The sequence below is a fragment of the Ambystoma mexicanum genome, chromosome 2q (assembly GCF_040938575.1).
Source record: "Ambystoma mexicanum isolate Mex_15411 chromosome 2q, UKY_AmexF1_1, whole genome shotgun sequence".
Lineage (NCBI taxonomy): Eukaryota > Metazoa > Chordata > Amphibia > Caudata > Ambystomatidae > Ambystoma > Ambystoma mexicanum.
This window is the reverse complement of record NC_090924.1, coordinates 1,350,457,115-1,350,476,468: the sequence shown is the minus strand read 5'-3', so window position 1 is coordinate 1,350,476,468 and position 19,354 is coordinate 1,350,457,115. Positions and strand designations below refer to the sequence as shown.

Below are 19,354 nucleotides of genomic sequence, written 5' to 3'. Positions count from 1 at the left end.
GCAGCCTGAGTAACAAAATGGACGGTCTCGCGTCCAAAGTCGAACTCATGCAACACCGCATGGACTCCCAGGCCGAACGCCTAAACGAGGTGGAGCAGAGGGTGTCAAATCTCGATGACAGTTCGGAAACCTCACAAACAGAGTTTTACAGCTAGAATCGCAAATGAAACTAACCGCCGCCAAGTGCGAGGACCTCGAAGGTCGGTCGAGGAGGAATAACCTACGGATAGTCGGTGTGAGAGAACATCAAACGCAGGAGAAAATGGAAGACTTCGTGGAAGCCTTATGCATCACTCTATTCGGCCGCGAGGCCCTATCTCGCCTATTCATAATCGAGAGAGCCCACAGGATTCCCGCGACGAGACCGGCCCCAGGGGCTCCCCCTAGACCCATAATAGCGAGGCTGCTGAACTACAGAGATCGAGACTCCCTGCTCCGCCTCGCCAGAGAGAAAGGCGATCTGAGCCACGATGGGGACAAAATCCACTTTTACCCCGACTTCTCCCCGGCAGTTCAAACACAAAGGAAAACATTTGCAAGCGTTAAACAGAGACTCCGCAACAGCCAACTGCCATATTCCATGCTTTACCCAGCACGCTTGAGAGTCCAGCACGAGGGAAAGGTCCAATTTTTCCAAACCCCAGATGAAGCAAATTTGTTCCTCGACCATCTAGGGCTCCCGGATCAGAATCAGGCTCGCCCCAGACCACAAAGAGATAGAATCCCCAGGAACCCTCCTTAACCGGGAGGACACAGAAGGACACAAGACCCGACACAGCTACACTGAGTGGGCCAGACCAATTACAGCGGCATAAGTCGGGGCTGGGACCCTTGGGAGACCCCAGGCGCCCCCAGCTCAGCTACCGTTAAGTTACTGTTAGCCTGAGTGGGGTCTGCCCGCCGAGGTGTGGAACGCACGTCTCGACATGGCGACTCCTAGGGCGGTTTTGGTTTGGGGTTGGGTAAGTTGGAACCTCCCGGTGAGCATGTTCAAGGTTGCCCACCCTCGGGAGAGCTACGTTATGGGCCAGTTGGGGATTGCCCGAAGTTCGAATATTACAAAGTTATTGGAGAAATCCAGCGCCACCAGTTTCCGATTGTCCCGCTCGCTGCCTGCTCCCTGCTCGTTGCCATATTCATCATCGCATTGTGACTCCCATCCCTCACATACAGACCCAGCCAGCGGCTCTGGCTCAACCAGACCAGGGCCGCCCGCTGATCTAGATACGGGATCCGAAATAAAAGCAAAGCCGCCCCGTTCAACGTCTTAACATGGAACATAAGAGGAGGTAACATCCCAGCTAAATCTAGGAAAATCCTACACTATCTCAGACGACATGATGTAGACGTGGCCCTGATTCAAGAGACGCACTTTACGCCGGCGAGTGACTGCCAGTGGGCCAAAAGCTGGGGCTGCCACAGATACTTCTCATCATACTCCAATTACTCGAGGGGTGTTGCGATCCTCATACACAGGCGGCTCAGTTTCCGGCTACTGCACACGGCAAAAGACGAGGAAGGCAGAGCACTACTGGGCAGTGGCATCGTCGCCGGTCAGAAAGTGACCTTTGTCAACTCATATGCTCCGAATGTGGATGGCCATGGGCGTTTGGGGCGGTGACATGAACACGGTTATGGACCCTACGAGAGATAGATCATCGGCCATACATCAACCAACCTCAAAAGCTGCTATCCAAATAAAGGAAATCTGCAAAGCATTTGATTTACAGGACACATGGAGAGTCTCCAATGGGGAAAGGCGCGAGTACACCTTTCATTCTACAGTCCATAACACAAGCTCCCGAATCGACTACTTTTTCACCTCAACCAACAGCACCCTAGCGTGTGGCTGGTGCCTCATCCACCCGAGAACACTCTCGGACCACTCACCAATCTTCCTCAAGCTTCAGCCAGCTAGCCCCACCCCGCCGCTACAACGCTGGCGCTTCAAGCAGGGATCACTGCGAGACGAGGTCTTTGCCTCCGAATTAAGAGAAGAGATAGACGTGTTTTTAGGAGCCAACCTGGGTTCGGTCCCATCGGCAAGCTTAATTTGGGAATCCTTTAAATGTTTTATCAGAGGAGTCTGCCTCGCCAAAGAAAACGGCATCCTCAGGCTCATTAGGGGCGAGCTTGCAAGCAGCGAAAATAAACTAAAACAGCTCGAAACTCAGAACGCGAACAATGTCAACCCGGAAGCTGCAGCGGCATTGAAGACGGAATTGCAGAAATTCAACGACGCAGCGGAGCGTGAGGTGAAATTTCTCCAACGCCCCAACCAAATCCGCCAATACGGCAAGGGCCAGAAACCAGGAGCTTTACTGGCAAATCTAATTAAAGCCGACAATAAACAGTCCCAAATCGAAAGGATCAGAACTAGGCAAGGGGAAGTGGTCCACACTGACGAAAAGATAGCGGAGGAATTCGCCCTATTCTACCAAGACCTTTACAGTGCCAAGCTACCGAAAGATTCGCACCTCCCCCTGGAATATCTGGAAGACACAGAGCTCTACTGGGTCGAACATCTACGTGAACCCCTGAACGAACTAATCTCACAAGAAGAGATCAAAGCAGCCATAAAACCCTACCGCCCTCCAAAGCACCAGGCCCTGACGGCCTAACAGGAGAATTTTATAAGGCCTTTGCAGAACCCCTTGGTCCGGTGCTGGCAGCGGTGTACAAGGAAGCGCTAGAGCTTGGAACCCTTCCTCTATCTTCGCGTGAGGCCAATGTTATTCTTTTGCACAAATCAGGAAAACCACCAGACGAATGCGCCTCGTATCGCCCGATCTCCCTGCTCAATCTGGACAATAAAATCCTTGCTAAGATCCTGGCGAATAGATTGATGCCCCTGATGCCTGCCCTAGTACTAGCAGACCAGGCAGGTTTCATACCTGGCCGCAATACGACCTTCGGCATCCGGAGAACGTTTGGAATCATCGAGGCATTAGACCCTACAGGCCAGGCAATCGCGGTCCTGCTTGATGCAGAAAACGCATTTGACTCAGTGGAGTGGCCGTTCATGTTCATGGTTCTCACCAGAATGGGGCTGGGGGCCCGCTTTATCAAACTGGTCTCTCTCCTGTACACCAACCCACAGGCCAATATAGTGGGCAAGGCAAAATCAGCAGCAATAAACCTGCCCTGTCAGCACTAATCTTCACTCTGGTAATGGAGCCACTAGCTTCCAACCTGCGGGAACTACGCCAACAAATGGGACTCACCATCGGCCCACACAAACTAATTGTGTCCTTATACGTCGACGACGTAGCACTATTCATAAGAGATCCTGAAGTCAACCTGAACCCGGTCATGCGGGAAGTCATCAGATTCGGGGTAGCCTCTGGACTGAAAACCAATCACTCAAAATCAGTCGTCTTCCCATTGACCAGTGACACGAAACAATTTGCTGATGACTTCGGACTTGAGTGGAGAACCTCGAGGGTCCATTATCTTGGAATCCAACTGTCACTGGACCCACTAGAGGTATTCCGGGACAACTATGAGGAGGTGTTTAAGTCTCTACAAGACAAGGTCATGCGCTGGAAGACACTCCCACTGACACTCTGGGGCAGAACCTCCTTAGTCAAAATGGTAATGCTGCCAAAATTACTGTATCTTTTCAACAATATCCCGCTGCTACCACAATCCTTCTTGAAAAGGCTGAAAAGCTTGATTCTGGATCTACTGTGGGCTGGCAGACCAGCCAGAGTAGCGCACGCAATACTGACGCTTCCCGTGTCCAGCGGTGGTCTGGCCCTCCCAGACATGGAAAAATACTTCTGGGCAGCCCAAGCACAGTACCTCAAGCCATTGGTACGCAACGCAAATGATTCGCCCCCATGTACAGGTCGAGAGGGCCTTGGCAACACCCAACTTCCTAACCGCCGTGGTTTTCAGTCGGCTTCCCGTTCCCAACCGCACAATGAACGTGATGCTTACAACATACAAGGTCTGGAAGTCGCTAGCAAAAAAACTGGGGGTGCAGATAAGGTACTCTCCCCTCTTGCCAGTTAAGTTTATTCCTAGAATCCCACTAACATCAGAGAAAGTGTTTCACCAGTGGGTCGACAAACTGCACATACAATCCCTTGGAGACCTATTCACAGAGGAGGGCTTCCTGATCCCTGACCAAGCCAAACAGAAAGGGGGCAACTCAGCACTGGACATATTCCTCTACTTCCGAACCCGATACACTATGCAGACCCACCTGCCTGGTTTCCCGAGACAGCCACCGACCTGGCAGCTACTGCATGATGTCATTCAAGCACAGGGGGAAGGCAGGCTGGTGTCGCAAATCTACAAAGCGCTGACCACCGGAACGCCCCCCCGTCAACTCAAGAGAGAAAATGAGATGGGAACAAGCACTAACCACAAGTATATCGGAGGTTGATTGGGACTACATTCTGAAGCAGACTCAGAAAATTTCACTTAACTCCCAGCTCAAACTTATCCATTTTAATTTCCTCCACCAAACCTATTATACACCGGAAAAAGCTAATAAACACCATCCCGACACCCAGGCAGAATGCGGGAGATGCGGTATTCAATCAGCGAGCTTCGTGCACCTGGCATGGGAATGCCCTGAAGTAGCCCCATTCTGGAACAGAGTGTTAGACACGACATCCGCAATCGTGGGTGAAGTAGTACAACCGCGATGCACAGCAGCTTTGTTGGGAATGACGAGGTTGCTATCCACGCCGTCGAGGAAACTGACCGGAGTCCTACTGACACTAGCCCGCAGGAGAGTCGCCATGGCATGGGGCCGACACCTCCTCAGGGGAACCACTAGACACTGGCAACACACCCTGATGCAGTCTTAACCCGGACTGACGAGAAATACCACTGGGTCGCGGGGAGGCTGAAACGATGCACATTGAGGACGATGCGGAGATGCGGCAGGGGCTGGGGGAGGGGCTCGGAGGGAGGCCGGGGGGTTGGGGCACTGGTTGAAGGCGTAAAGTTAAATCCACCCTAATGTGGGTGCGTATTTGTATGGTGTGTTGAAAGACCAAAAATAAAGGTTTTAATAAAAAAAAAAATGGGTACAAGTTAATACAAGGTGCTTAAGAGTTTCTAACGTGTCGGTTTCTCCAGAGAAGCGACATGTTAAACTGATTTGAACTTGATTAGGCACCTCTTCTTTGTGTCCCCAGTGCCAAATCCTTTCTAAAGTCGGCATCTGATTGAGTCTAAAGCGCATAAATATAAATCTCGCCCTATAACAAGGGAATCTTTGTAAATAAAGGGGAATGCATTCGCTTGCGTGTCCAAAGTTAGCATACTCCTTGTAAGAGGAGTAGGACTCTACGCCATTTACTGTGTCCACCCAATCTTCCCTGAATAAAAGTCTCTTAACTAATCCAGGTCGTTGTACCAGGTCTTCTAAACAAAGACCCAGAGTATCCAAAAGAAAATTCATTTCATCACTGAATCCTCTAATGGATTTTACTGATCCTGATTTAACGACTTTATTTAACAACTCATATAGGGTGTTTGCAAGTGGGTCATTCATCTTCCTAAACAGAGATAATTGTCTCCACAAATATCTGCTTTAAGTGAAATAAGACATAACTCATGGCGGATAATGGCGTTGGGGACTGCCATGGATAGGCCCAATATTTCTTTCCACATTTTTCCCTGGGTCACATTCAGGTATGAGCTCATATCATGGGTGCAAATGTCTAGACCGTGCAAATGTCTAGACCATACAAAAGAACCGGCTCAAATTTCGCAAGATAAAAACGTTTTATCGGTAAGAGCGAACATTTACGTACCATAACCTTCAAAAATGTCATTTAAATATTTAATTTAGACGCTTTTTCTACTAGGCTCAGTTTCCACATCTTAAGGCTAGATTTATTGTTAAAGTTATAGCCAAGATATGTTATTGCCTGGAGCTGTGTTAGGGAGAATTCTCTCTTTAGGCTGAATTTCCTAACCTAGTGCGTCCCCCAGCAGCTTTGCTGGATTTCTGGAGTTTGTTTTTTTCTCCTTCCAAGAGTGAGACTCTTTCTCCCACTCTTGGACATGATTTATGGTGTTCCTTTGACTGTTTGTGTGTTTTATGGGCTATGGGGTCCTTTACTCCATAGGGGCTCATGTGTTTTTACTATGTGTGTTACACAGCACCCTCCGTGCAGTAACACAGGGGTGTCATAGTGACACCCCACCATAGACTCCATAGCCTGGGACGGACTACTGTCTCCCAGGGCATGTAAAGTCACCATTGGCTTTATTAGTCCCAAATTATGAACAGAAACCAGTACAAACCATCATATTGTGGACGTACTGGTTGGGGCAATTCGATTGCCCCGGGGTCTGTTAATCGAGGGGTCACGTCTCCGTCCCCCCTGATCGAGTTTTGGCTGGTGGCAGTGGATACTACTTTTTATATTCGACCGCGAATACAACTATGCACTGGAGATTCGTTTACCTCATTAATGTCATAGTCAGAATTGTTAACAGGACCCATTTCGCCGGGATTCATCATTTCACCCGTTTCTAATGTTGGGTCTACTAGTTTTTTCTCTATATTCTTTGTCTTTTGTTTGCATTTTTTCCCCTTTTTAACTGGAGTTAGTTGGATAATTATCGCATCTTCACTGCTGATATTCAAACATTCCCCCTCAGATATTTCACTCCTGTGCTCCTGGGCACTAGAGTTTTCCAAGTCCTGTTCTTGAGTAAGTTCCCCCTGTTACTCCTACAATAGCTTCTAAAAGGACAGAAGGACTATCTGGACAGCTCAATTCATTTCCGTATTTATTGTTATTGGATTTTTTTACCTCCTTGAACAGGGAAGTCTAGGTCTACTATCCCTTTATCTTAAGAGGTAGGGCGATCCCCTGAAAGCATAATTTCCAACAAAGTGGTGATTTTTGCATCCATAATTGTTAACCTAATATCTTGCTCCTCTCTAGATTTATAGTATAGATTCTGTTTTTTAATGTTATGATTATAGGTATTGCCCTCCACTAAGCCCTCCAAAAATGCCAAACGAGTAACTAATTGAATAAAAGCAGCTTGTTGGCCTACCGTGGAGCCACCGAGCATCTCTTGGGACTCACCCATGGTTTTCACAGCCAAATTTAAACTAATATGTAGGTTAGATAGGAGGGGTAGAAGATAATCATCTCTATCCTCCCTACCCGAACAAGGTATTTCGTATTTATCCTTCGCTACAGAATGACTTTCCAATATAGTTTGATTGGGTTCAGTGGCACAATCAACTGTTTTAGGTCGATGGTACCCTTCCGTATCCGTTTGAGTAAAAGTTATCTTCCAATATATAAAAGTTTTTGGTGTCTCTAATACCGGTCTAGTGAGGATTAGTTGCTTACCCTCTTGTTGTTTGTCTAACGTAGTAGTATCTCTAACTTGCGAGAGTGCACCGCTCGGTGCCCCCTCAGATAAGCTCCTCATACCCTTATCCTTGGATAAAATTCTCCCTGTTGGTATCTCCAAATCAATACTTTCTTTAAGCAAATCACCTGTGGCATCTGCCATAAACAAAAAGGAATCATCCAAATCCCCCCCCCCCCCCAATAGGTAGATTAAGATTATGATTAGGACAGATAGGAGTTACTTTAAATTGTTCTCCCCAACTAGCATGCTTAGACTGGGTAGGGCTAGTAGCACATCGCATCTTATCCTGTTCACCCTTCCCAAAAATAAACACTGCTGATGAGATATTGTTAGGCAGAAACCTGTGCAGTTCCCTTAGGGACCACTGCAAAAGATTTAAGACTACAGGTGTTGACAGTAAACCCACTTGTTAGCAGTCTGTACCACCCAGATTTACCTGGTAGCTGTGGCTGAGCAGTCAGACTTCCCTCAAGAAGAGTTAGGCAGTATGCAAAGTATACATAAGAGGCACTCAGATACAATAATACAAGCAAACACTGACCAGAGCTTTGATATCAAAGTATATAATTATTTATTTAAAAACACACAGTTGAAACACTCCAGCACTCTTATTGTAAAATATTCTAAACACAGTTACTATTGTAATAGATGCACCCCTTTTTCCCTATCAGATAAATCACAGTAAAACACCACTTATTTTCATACAGAGGTGAGCGCTTAACTAGATTGCACTCTAATAAGTTTGTGAGAAAGGGAGGGAAAAAGACAGAATATGAAAAGGTACACCTCTCTAAGATTCACTGTTAGCAAGGCAGAGAGCAAAAAGTCACTGGTGAGCCAAAGTCCAAAGGCTGGGCCCCCTCTTAGAGAGAGCAGAGCACAAATGCGCCCAAGATCACACAGCTACACTAGGCTTAGGAAGTTTTGCAGAGGGTTCAAAAAGAGTTTAGAGAGGCTTTAAGAAAGTTTAGCCAGGGTGTCCCAGACCAACCGAGGTTCGAAAGCCGGGGGCTAAATCTACCCCGTACAGTCGGTAGCAAGGGAAGCCAGGCGGGACACGGTACCTTAAGTGGGAAGGGTCCTCCAGCGGTGACAGTTGTTCCTGGTAGTGGATGCAAGTTGCGTCGTCGTCCAGGGGAAGAGAAGATCTCGACTTGGAGGAAAGATGAAGGTCGTTGCACTACCAGGGAAGAAACCAGTCGTGGAGTTTTCCAGTTAAAGGTGGTATCTTTATTTCGCGGTCGTGGTAAAACGTGGTATCCCGGTTGTCGGGGTGCTTGGCACAGGCAAGGCGGCCACGAGGTACGTCGGGAAGGCGAAAAGACGGTGAAACTGGTTATCCCCACCAGTCAAAGGAAGAAGACTCTCCGGCGGGAGATCTCCTCTGTCGTTGGGAAAAGTGGTGAGGCAGTCCAGCAGGGCTCCACCGGTGGTGGTGTCGTGGCAGGTCGGCTCAGCTTCTCCCTCGTCGGATTCTTAGGTCCTGTGGCGACTTCTGAAGTTCCAGTCCCCAAAGCCCTGCTTTTATGCAGAAAACCCCCATTCACTCAGCCTAGCTGTCACTCAAACATGCTAAGTGGTGAGCCGGTCGGCTCACCACTTGGGCCAATCAGGATGGAGTGCGACTTGAGTTGCCTAAGCAACTCAGTCCAGGGTGCCTAAATTTCCCTCCACCCCTCCTAAGTACCCCAGGCAGAGTGGCACCACTTTGGAGCGCTTCTGTGGAGAAGCCCGCCAAAAAGTGGAACAAAGGGCTCGACTTGGGTTGGAGTCAGAGAAGAGAATACAGACGCCATTTTAGAATCAAGTTTTGGCAAAAAATACCAACCGGAGAATTAATATTAATTAAATAAACCGGCGGTATGTTCGAGGCTACCGTAAATAATTAAATAACGATAGTAGCCTAAAACAATGGGAAATCCCATAGGGAAATATTCGCGGTTGAATATAAAAAGTAGTATCCACTGCCACCAGCCAAAACTCGATCAGGGGGGACGGAGACGTGCCCCCTCGACTAACAGACCCTGGGGCAATTGAATTGCCCCAGCCAGTACGTCCACAATATGATGGTTTGTACTGGTTCCGTTCAGAATTTAAGACTAGTAAAGTCAATGGTGACTTTACATGCCCTGGGAGACAGTCAGTTCCAGGGTATGGAGTCTATACTGGGGGGTCACTATGACACCCCTGTGTTACTGCACTGAGGGTGCTGTGTAACACATCACAAAAACACATGAAGCCCTATGGAGTAAAAGACCCCATAGCCCTTTAAACACATCTAGATTCAAAGAAACACACTCAAATCATGCCCAAGAGTGAAGGTAAAAGAGTCTCACTCTTGGCAGGAGAAAAAAATAAACCCCAAAAATCCAGCAAAGCTGCTGGGGGACTCACTAGGTTAGGAAATTCAGCCTAAACAGAGAATTCTCCCCAACAGCAAGTCCTTCAATAAACAATGGAAGTGTGTCACGTGATCAGTCACGTGGCCTGGACAGGCTCCGCCTCCTTCAGGAAGCGAGGGCAACCACAGCAAGAGCTCTTGTACACTCGCAGTGCTGTGCAACTAAGGAAATAAAGTAACGTTTCTTTCCAGCAAAGCGGTCCTTCAAAGGGCAGCAAAATAGAAAAGCTATTTAAACCTTATGAGAAATCTAAAGGATTTCTCTGTGACACTGCATTGAAGGTGCGGTGCGTCACCTTACAAAATGTAGATGGCTTTGGAGTTTGTCAGACTCCAAAAACAGTGAAAACACATTATCCAAATCTGGTCAAAGCATGAGCTAGTGAGAAAAAGGTCTCACTCACTCCAGGGTTAAAATGTAAAAGTCCTAAAGTCCAGCAAAAGAACTGGGGTCTCTAAGGTTGAAGGGAATTAGCCCAGAAATGAGAATTCTCCCTAGCAGCAGCGTCTTCTGTTAAGATGGATGTCTAGAATATGGCCTAGCGGAGAAATTCTAGGAGGCCAGCCTAGTTACGATGAAAAGGGAGCTCCGAAAGATTAGCCAAAACCCAATCAAGGTAGGTGGATGAGCAGTCAAGGCTTAGCGTCAGGAATTGAGAGTGGAGTCAGGATCCCTCATTGAGTCCATACAGAATAGCACACAATAATTCAATTCGGACAGTCAATTATAAAAAAAGTTATTCATTTAAGGCCTTTTGAAAACACTGAAAAATGAATCTAGCGGTTTGTACTATCACACAACACTCTAATACAAATATATTACAATCACCATAGGTTTACTTAACAGATATCAAATAATGTAACCAAGCAATACAGTTCAGTTAGATGCAGTTAATGATGAGAAGCAATCACAAGAACAACATCCTGAAGTCCAAACCCTAATATGAACGGGTCTTGTGCCCAAAAATCCAACACATTGTTTCTCGACAGTATGAATTCTCTTTAGAAAAATAAAATGGGCTTGCGGTGGTGATAAGTTTGCAACTAAGTTATTCACAATGTACCCAACAACAGGTAAGTGTCCTCTCTGTCAGGCCCAAGGCAAAACCAGGAGATGGATACCCGACCCAGGTTCGACGAGGAAATGTAAATGGAGGGGAGAATGGAGCGAAGGGATTTGTTCCCAATGTTATCGTACGGAAGACAGGGGTGGTAGGGACACTGATATTTCCTTACACCGCCAACTTCGATCTTCAGACATGTCTTTCTGGGTCGTCTGAGGTCTGGTTCTTAGGCCGTTTGTTCCAGTGAGAGGTGAAACCCCTGTTGGTGAAGACATGCAGAGTCCAAAGATGCATGCCGTCTTGGGACACTTCTCTGGATGGAGGAAGACGAGTTCTAGCGATGAACAGTTTGCAGGCGAAGAGCAGCATCCTTGCAGTCACAGACACAACTACCGTTCCAGGACAGGTTCCATTGAAGGTGGGAAGCTGGAATTTGGAGAAGGTGGCCTGTGGCAGACGCTGGCGACCACCAAAGTTCTGGACTCAATCGTGGGACGACCCTTCTGACGAAGTAGCCCATGTAAGCTGGTCAGTCCACCAGGTTAGTCCGGGACACTTCCGAAGGCTCTGAAAGGCTAGAACCACGAGAATGCATTGACTAGTTGGTACCATGGGCAGAAGCAGAGGAGTAGGGCTTCACCGGGCACGATGCAGGAAGGGATGCTGCGCCACTTAAGGAGTCGTCTTCAGATCTTCAGCCAGCTGCTCTTCATCATCAAGGGATTCTTGGTTCAAACTAGATATGAAGAATAGCTGCAGAAGTCCTCCTTTTATCCAGAATTCGAGCTGGAATCAAGCTGAAACCCACCAATTGTAAGTATCTGCAACATTCAAACAGCAGTTACTTGTCCAATCAAGGCAAACTACTGGTCTGACAGCTGCCCCAGAAGCATACTTTCTGGCATCAAGGATGTGGACTGGAACCAGACAGACAGACAGACAGACAAGCCCACCAACAAAGTACCTTTCCCAGGAGAGTGCATGACCTTTACAAGGACTTGACTGACCGAAAAGGGCAGGAAGAATGCCAAACTACAACGCAGCGAAAGAACAAGCGAAGATCTCATGGCATGTCCATTTTTAGGGCACCAACCACATTTGGTAGGCATACGTGGTAAACAAGAAAATCAAGCAAAAACACTAACAACTTAACTGCTACCAGCAGCCTGTCTTTAGGCACATACAAACCAAACATCCTTTGTGTAAAGAGCTAGGGTGATGCAAACATATTGCTATTACACTGCACAATAAGATGCTAAGTGCAATGTTAAAAATACAAGAATTCAAAAGGGAAACAGTTTCCCAGTACTGATAGTCTGAAGGACTGATCAGTTTCCACATAACATGTGAGCAAAAGGCAAGGTAATTGAAGGTGAAGGCTTTACTTCTTTTCAAACAGCAAAGAAAAGATCTTGAAACAGAGCAGAAAGAATGGGGTTACATAGGAAACTTTGGCAGTAAAATTGCAAAAAGAAATTTGTTACTAACATCTTGGATAACAAGCTTAGGTAGTGTTACCAGGAGAGAGGAATAGGCGAGTGTGCCAAAGGCAACAGATAGGTGAAGGACACAGGGCTGAAACCTTTTGTTCTCCCACCGTTTTTGGCTACAACGTCCATCAACCATATCCAGCATAGTGAATGGCGATGAATAATTGGAGTTAATCCAAAACACGTGGTGAGCGGCAGGTGGCAGGACCCTGCTCTAGGAGACTGAGGATGGAGGTGAGCAGAATAGTGTAAGTCAGCAACCTGTGATAATGCCATCTCAGTGTAATGATAGCTGAGGAATCAGAATAGAAGAGGGTTGTGCAGGCCATTACTTTCAAGATAGGGATCCTGTTGAATACCACTTACTGCAGAATTCTTACACATATCGCAAGAGAGAAATCAGCCTGAAGTTGGCTGAACACTTAGGGTCCACAGAGGGCTGCTTGAGGATTGGTGGTATAAATGCCGTTTTGAAGCATGCAGGACATATTCCAGTAGATGGGGAGAGGTTGAAGAGGGATGACAGATACACAGGTTATTCGTTAAATGTGCCAATATGTTATATAGATTATAGGTTCTTGCATGGCCCACAGAGGGGTAGAAACCCAACACCATGAGTGCTCTGAAGGTAAAGGTAAACATTTGAAGACATCCACATTTGATGCATGGATTAAGAACCTCCCAACTAAACAAAATTAACACATTTAGAGGTGCTGAATAATTAAGAATGTACTGACAAAATTGGTTTTGTAAAAGGTTTCTGGTTTATATTTCCAGATTAAGCCACTGATGTTTTTTGGTCACCACCTGGTATTGAGATTATTCTAAAGTATGGGTCTTTAGTAGGACGTACACATTACTAATAAACTGCTTGAAAGTACCTGCATGCTTCACTGCTTTCACTGTTATTCTCTGGGTTTCCCTGGCTGTTGGCTTTGGAACCATTCTCTTGTTTGAGGTCTTGCTGGTCTTCAGGTAACAGGAGCAGGGCATTCCTTAAACAGATAGCTGCAAACTCCATGCTGGCTACTGGAATTGCTGAGGACTGTCCGTCGCTTAGGGCACAAAGGAAGAAAAAGCAAAATGAAGTTTAATTACAACCTTAGAAAAGATAAGTAACATGTGGAGCATAGTCTATTGATCTCGAAATCTATTGCTTTTAAAAAAGCTGCATACATGATGTGGACAACTCAACCGGTGCTTTAGTTATCCCTTTTAGAGGACCATAAAAACAAAATTGAGGATATACGGTGCTAAAGACTCTGATAGCAATTTATAAGTGCCCTTCACTTCTTGGCTATGACCTTTAGAAAGGAGATACCCAATGCTTTCGTTACAATGACCCATCTTTCATTGTCTGGCCAACAAGTCTCTGTAGTTAGACTTGACTTTGCAGTAAAGGAGGGCATTTTACTGTTAACAATGTTTACTGATGTCTATGTAGGTTACAAATTTAAAATCATCTCTTAAAATCAGGAATACCACCTTAATCAAATAATTTTCAGCTGAGGAGAATTGGAGTGGTAAGAAAGAAAGGGAAAGAAAAGTGAAGGACGCCCCAGTGCATGAGCCGAGAAGGGGGCCATTTAAAAGTAAGAGAATGTTGTGGATGGTGCCAGCAGAGTGCTGTTGAAAAACAGTTGTCCCAACCCTCACAATGGTGGGTCGAGTTGGTGCTCCACTCAGTGCTGCCAAAGAAAAGAGTAAAATCTGGTTAATCCTGCTTTACCTTACTTCAATGTGGCATCCTGTTGCCAGAGTGCCATACTTAGTTCTCTATAGTGGGTCTGAGTTCATTCCTTGACGCTCGCTGTGAGGATGTGGAGCGCCCAAAGTCACTGCCACCTTCAGGGATGCATCCAAGTACACAACACTACACAAGCAGGCAGGGGAGTCCTGTACGATTGTAGCTGGGGCCACTAAGAAAGCATGGCAGCTACTGGTAGACGCGGCTCGGGTTGAAGAGTGACTGGGCCCCCTTTATTGCTGCAATCAATGCCAGGCTGCTCTTGGCAGATGCAGCCCAGTTAATACACTAAGGCAACCCCCAACCTTGCCAACGTGCTGGGGTGACCCTGACATACGCAGCCCAGCCTACAAGATCACTGGGGATCCCGATAGACGGCTGCTGCCCTGCCGACCTCACAGGAGCACCAGAACAGCAGCAGAAAGGACCTTGAAACAGCCCTGCTCAGGCTGTCTCCCAGGTCAGGCTTTTAAATGTAGTTTTAAAGTATACTGTATAAAGACACTTTTTGCATATTTTTGTAGGATCCATTTCTTAGTTTTTATGCAGCTGTTTAGGGATAGTGTTAGTATTGTACAGTGTTCGAGTGTCTACGTGATTTCCCGTTTTTATAAATGACAAAATAATTGCTGGTGAGTCAAGATAGTTAAGTCGATTGCTAAACAAACCGGTACACCAGCATTACTGTGTCCGCCTTTCATGGTGTGTGATTTACAGTTTTTCTTTATTTATTTAAAGTGCATATGGCTAACATATAAGCCTTCTGCACTAACACATAAAATGAGCACAAAAATACAAATAGGTTTTCCATAAACCTACTACAAATAACTAGAACAAACAAATTCATACATCAATTCTCATGGCTCCTGGTCTTCTGACCATCAACAAATCTCAGAGGCAGACTTTTAAAGTAGCGGGATTGACCCAAGGGGAAACTGCTTCCCGCAGGGGCAGTTTTACGTGGTCTGTTCCAGAGCGAGGTCAACTAACAGAGCACCTGAAGGGAGAGCACTATTGTACCAAATCCCAAAATCCATGTGAACAACAGCTAGTATATAATAAGGTGCACAGGGTTCCAAATTGCTGGGAGCTATTTAGCTCTTGCTGGTAGCCTAAAAGACCCTTGTTAGCTTGAAACCAACAGCTACCAAGAGCTACTTGTGGCTCCTCAGGTCATCTGGTACCTAGCAAATAGACATATCTGATTAACTCAATATTTGAGAATGTAAATTAAGAAAAATAAGGACCAGTCGACTACAAGCTAAAATAATGGATCATACGTAATGTGCAAAAAGGTACAGTTTGCCTCATGTAGAATTCATATTTGTGGTGTACTGTGTACTTGCTCTTGGTTCCTCAGTGCCAGCTCCTGCCCACCTCTTCATTGAAGAATAATTTCAAACTTGACACAAGTGTTAAGAAAACTGGTGGCGCAGCAAGGTCTGCTATGGCAAAAGCCAAAATTTGGTAAAATGCCATAGGCAAGTATTTTTGCATTTGCTTTTTGTTTATTGGTGACAACTGGTGTCGGAGCAAGAAACAACCCAAGCAACCCATTAGAAACTGGGTAATTCTGCATTAGGTGATAGTGAGCAGTAGAACAGGGGTTGGTGGGTAGTATAGATGCTATAAACCAGGCACTGAACACTTATTACAGATTGTTTAGTCCGGGAGGACTGTCTATATTGCAAGTTCTGACTTGTTATGTAGCGGTATCATTCTTTAAAGACCTGCTTCGCTTGCACTATACAGGTCCTGCGCAGCAATGAACTCGCCGCTGAAGTGGCAAGAGTAGATGTGCGTTTATAGTCTGGAGTAAATTAGCATTGTAAAACACACTTTAATACCTAAAGGTACTCAAGCTAAGAAGTACGCTTTTTGCTTTGGCCTTCGAGGGGCGGAGGGTCAGCCATGGGTTTTATGAAAAGCAGCATAGTCCCAGTGCTCCAGATAAGATTTCGAAGCAGGGCTATTTTACCCGCTAATTATGGAAGCTGGGTGTGAAAGGGCATTTTAGGGAGTAACCATATTTTCATTGTAATCCATACTTTTGTTGAATTGAGCAATTCTTGTGAATGAGTAACTGCACCTCTTTCAGGCCCTTTCTAACATCATGAAATCCGTACACAGACCCCTCGTTGTGGCACCCATAGTCAAAATGAAAGGCATTTCGTAAGTAAGCAAACTGCTACCAAACTGCCTTATTTAAGCATTTACTAAGTCATGCATAGGGCGTGAAAAATGTAAATGAGCTAAATAAAGAGTAAGTGAACATTTACTAAGCGGTTCACTTGATGATTACAGTATATATGAACTGCTTGCAAGAGAAATTCGTATCTGTTTGGGAACCATTATTTAAACGCTCCAACTGCTTGATAAGTGCTTGAGCAATATAAAGCAAGCCTGAATCTGTTTAGTGAAGTAGCGCATATAAAGGGTCAGGCACCTGCTTACTATTACTCCCTAATAAGTCTTTTTGGGAATTTTTTCCCGATTAACGAATAACGAAGACGTGATTGTTGATTACCTGGAGCCATGCATAATGTTTTATATTGTGCTTAATGCAGATTCCTATCAATTCTAAGGGCTGTAATAATGGTGCGATATGACCCAAGAGTGCGGGCCGAGCCAGCCGATTACAGCCTTCCACCCAAGTTAAAGACTCAAGGGAAGCAAGGGTCAATTAATGCAAGAGGCGGTCTTGTGGGCGGTCTTCCCCTGTCTAGATCCACCATTAGCTCGCCATTAGCACCTGCGCTGTTCCACGGGTGCTTATGGCGAGTATAACTAGTAAAAAAAAGAAATCCTTCCTTCATGTCCGGTGCCGCGCTCCATTTTCAGAGTCTGTTTTCTGTGTTGATGACATTGACAAAAACATGGAAATAGACCCATAAAAGGGAGCGTGCTACCGCACCTGAAGTTAAGATTAGCACTTAATCTGTGGCTCACCCATGAGCTCGGACTCCCCAGCAGTTAATTTACCCCCTCTTCCTTGCTGCACTTGCACGTTCTGAATGCTCAAAAGGCATAGTAGGTTCGTCCCTTCTACCCTTTTCCCCCCATCTGCTCTTAAATATGATGTTTTTATTATTTTTTCTCCACCCTTGCTCCCTCCCTGCCCTGTGGGCGCTTTGAAACTGCATTTACTTATTGCATAAGTGCATAACAAGCAAACAATAAATAAACAAGATTTCTTTTTTTTTTTTTTTTTAAATAGGTTCTACTTACCAGTGGCATCACGAGTACTATCTACATGGGTGTGGAAGGAAGGGAAGGAGGAGCGGGGAAAGGAAGGGGGCCCTGGCCAACAGCACTTGGGCTGCTTGTAACAGGTTTGTACTGTACGATACAACCCGCACGTCCCCTTCCAGAGTGCTAACAGGAGTTATTACTATACAATTGAATGGTTCTCAAATTATTAACCAGTGAAGGACTCAGTTGGCCCTCCCGGGAATCCATTTTGGGAAGTGAAGGTAGGCCCACGTGTCAGAGATAAATGCTTTCTCGTGAGCTATCCACCCAGAGAAGAGAATCCCCTAGTCAAACGAAATTTCTTAAGTGCAAACTTCTACCAGTTTCCCTTATTTAAGCATGAACACTCGCTTCCATCTACCTAACCATCCAAGCCTCGACAGCCCACTATGGTCTATGCCTCAATGACGAAAAGACTTGAGCTACTCCTCATAGGCTCACAAGCCCGTCTCACTAAATTTACAAAACCTTTAATATTGAAGGCAACATGATAAGTGTCCAAAGAAGTGAAAACTCTCGGTTTCCATCAGGATTCCTCTCTCACCTTAGCGAAACAAGTGAACGCCACTGTGTCTGCAACAGCATATTCTTGTAAGCTCATTAATGCTTGTAGACCCTTATCAGACAGTTGCATTACTCTTGCCAGAGCCCGCATCTTAACCAGATTGGACTATTGCAATGCCATATACGCAGGCACAAATTCCCAAAACATCAAAAAACTCCAGGTACTGCAAAATAACACCATAACAGCAGCACCTAACATCCAGAAGGCTACTTACATATCCACTATTAGACAGAGCACCCATTGGCTACCGATTCAAGAACGAGTCGATTTCAAAACTCTTACATTGACACACAAATGTCTATCCAAAGCAGTGCCCGCTTAACTCGCAGATAAAATGGTCAGATCTCCGACCAACAGGCCTACGCGCTCAGCCAACATGAATCTGCTAACCAAACCCAGATTTAAACTACAAAAAGCTGGGGGCAACAGCTTCCCTACAATAGATGCGAACAATGGAATGCCTTATCAGACAAACAGAGCCGAAAACTCTTTCTGGCCCTTTCGCAAAAAATTGAACTCACCTCTTCACTCAGGGGTGTGCATGATAACTAACTACAGGACTTGGCCAGGTGCAACTATGTAATTACCATGGTATAGGCGCATAACTGGTACTATATATTTACAAAGTAACAACTGTACTATGTCTATATGCTTCTAAGCATCACTAATCTACACTGGGTAGTCTAACAACCTTTCACTGTGAATTCATGTAATCACGTAACCAAGTAAGAAATGTACCGTCATAACTTTGTAAGTTAAGCGCCCAGATGCCTACGGGCTAGGCGCACTATACAAATGGCAAAATATATAAATTATTGAAAATGAACCATATTCTTAAAACAAATTATAAGTTACTCACCGTAGTGACTAACGTAGTCTTAGTGTCCTTTCCTCCATACTGCATGAGCGTCCCTTCCAAGGGATGGGAGACGGAACCTTTTTTACCAGAAAAAAACCTCCTTCCCCTTTAAATTTAGAAGGCTCGCAGGGGTGCAGCCCTGGGAGCATGCGTTGCCCTGAATCCACCCTTCGCCGCCACACCTCAGTCCCCATTGACGCATCGACAATAGATTTAACATTGCCCAATTGCACCAGTAATATTAGGGGGGAGTATGGTGGGACGTATGGAGAAAAGGGGACTACGTTAGCCACTACGGAGAATAACTATTTTTTTAAAACTATTTTTATTAACTTTTCCAAAACAATCCATACGAGACAGCAGAAACAAAAAAGGGATAAAGCCCTTAACAATGCCCCATCGTAGGACAACAAACCCACCCCCCCCCCCATCAAACCTCCCCACTCAGCGCCATAAGGTCATACATGAATACAACAAAGATAAGTCAGGGCATCCCAACCGTAACAAAAGATTCAAGACCCATAGTGCCCTAATATTATAAAGTAGAGAACCCCTAAACGGACCCACACCAAAATAAAGTCTCTAGTTAGTCTTTGGAGCCGATGCCC

The 19,354-nt window shown here is 45.7% G+C and overlaps 1 protein-coding gene across 6 annotated transcripts in view; it reads right to left on the bottom strand.

Annotated features, from left to right (window-relative positions):
- The window catches only part of CNOT10 (CCR4-NOT transcription complex subunit 10), a 1,248,840-nt gene that overhangs the window by 380,071 nt on the left and 849,415 nt on the right, over positions 1-19,354 (bottom strand). For all 6 annotated transcript variants that reach the window (XM_069648815.1, XM_069648816.1, XM_069648817.1 and 3 more), the window contains one exon: positions 13,205-13,378. In XM_069648815.1, coding sequence (XP_069504916.1) covers positions 13,205-13,378 — 174 coding nt within the window. The remainder of the gene's footprint in view (positions 1-13,204; positions 13,379-19,354) is intronic.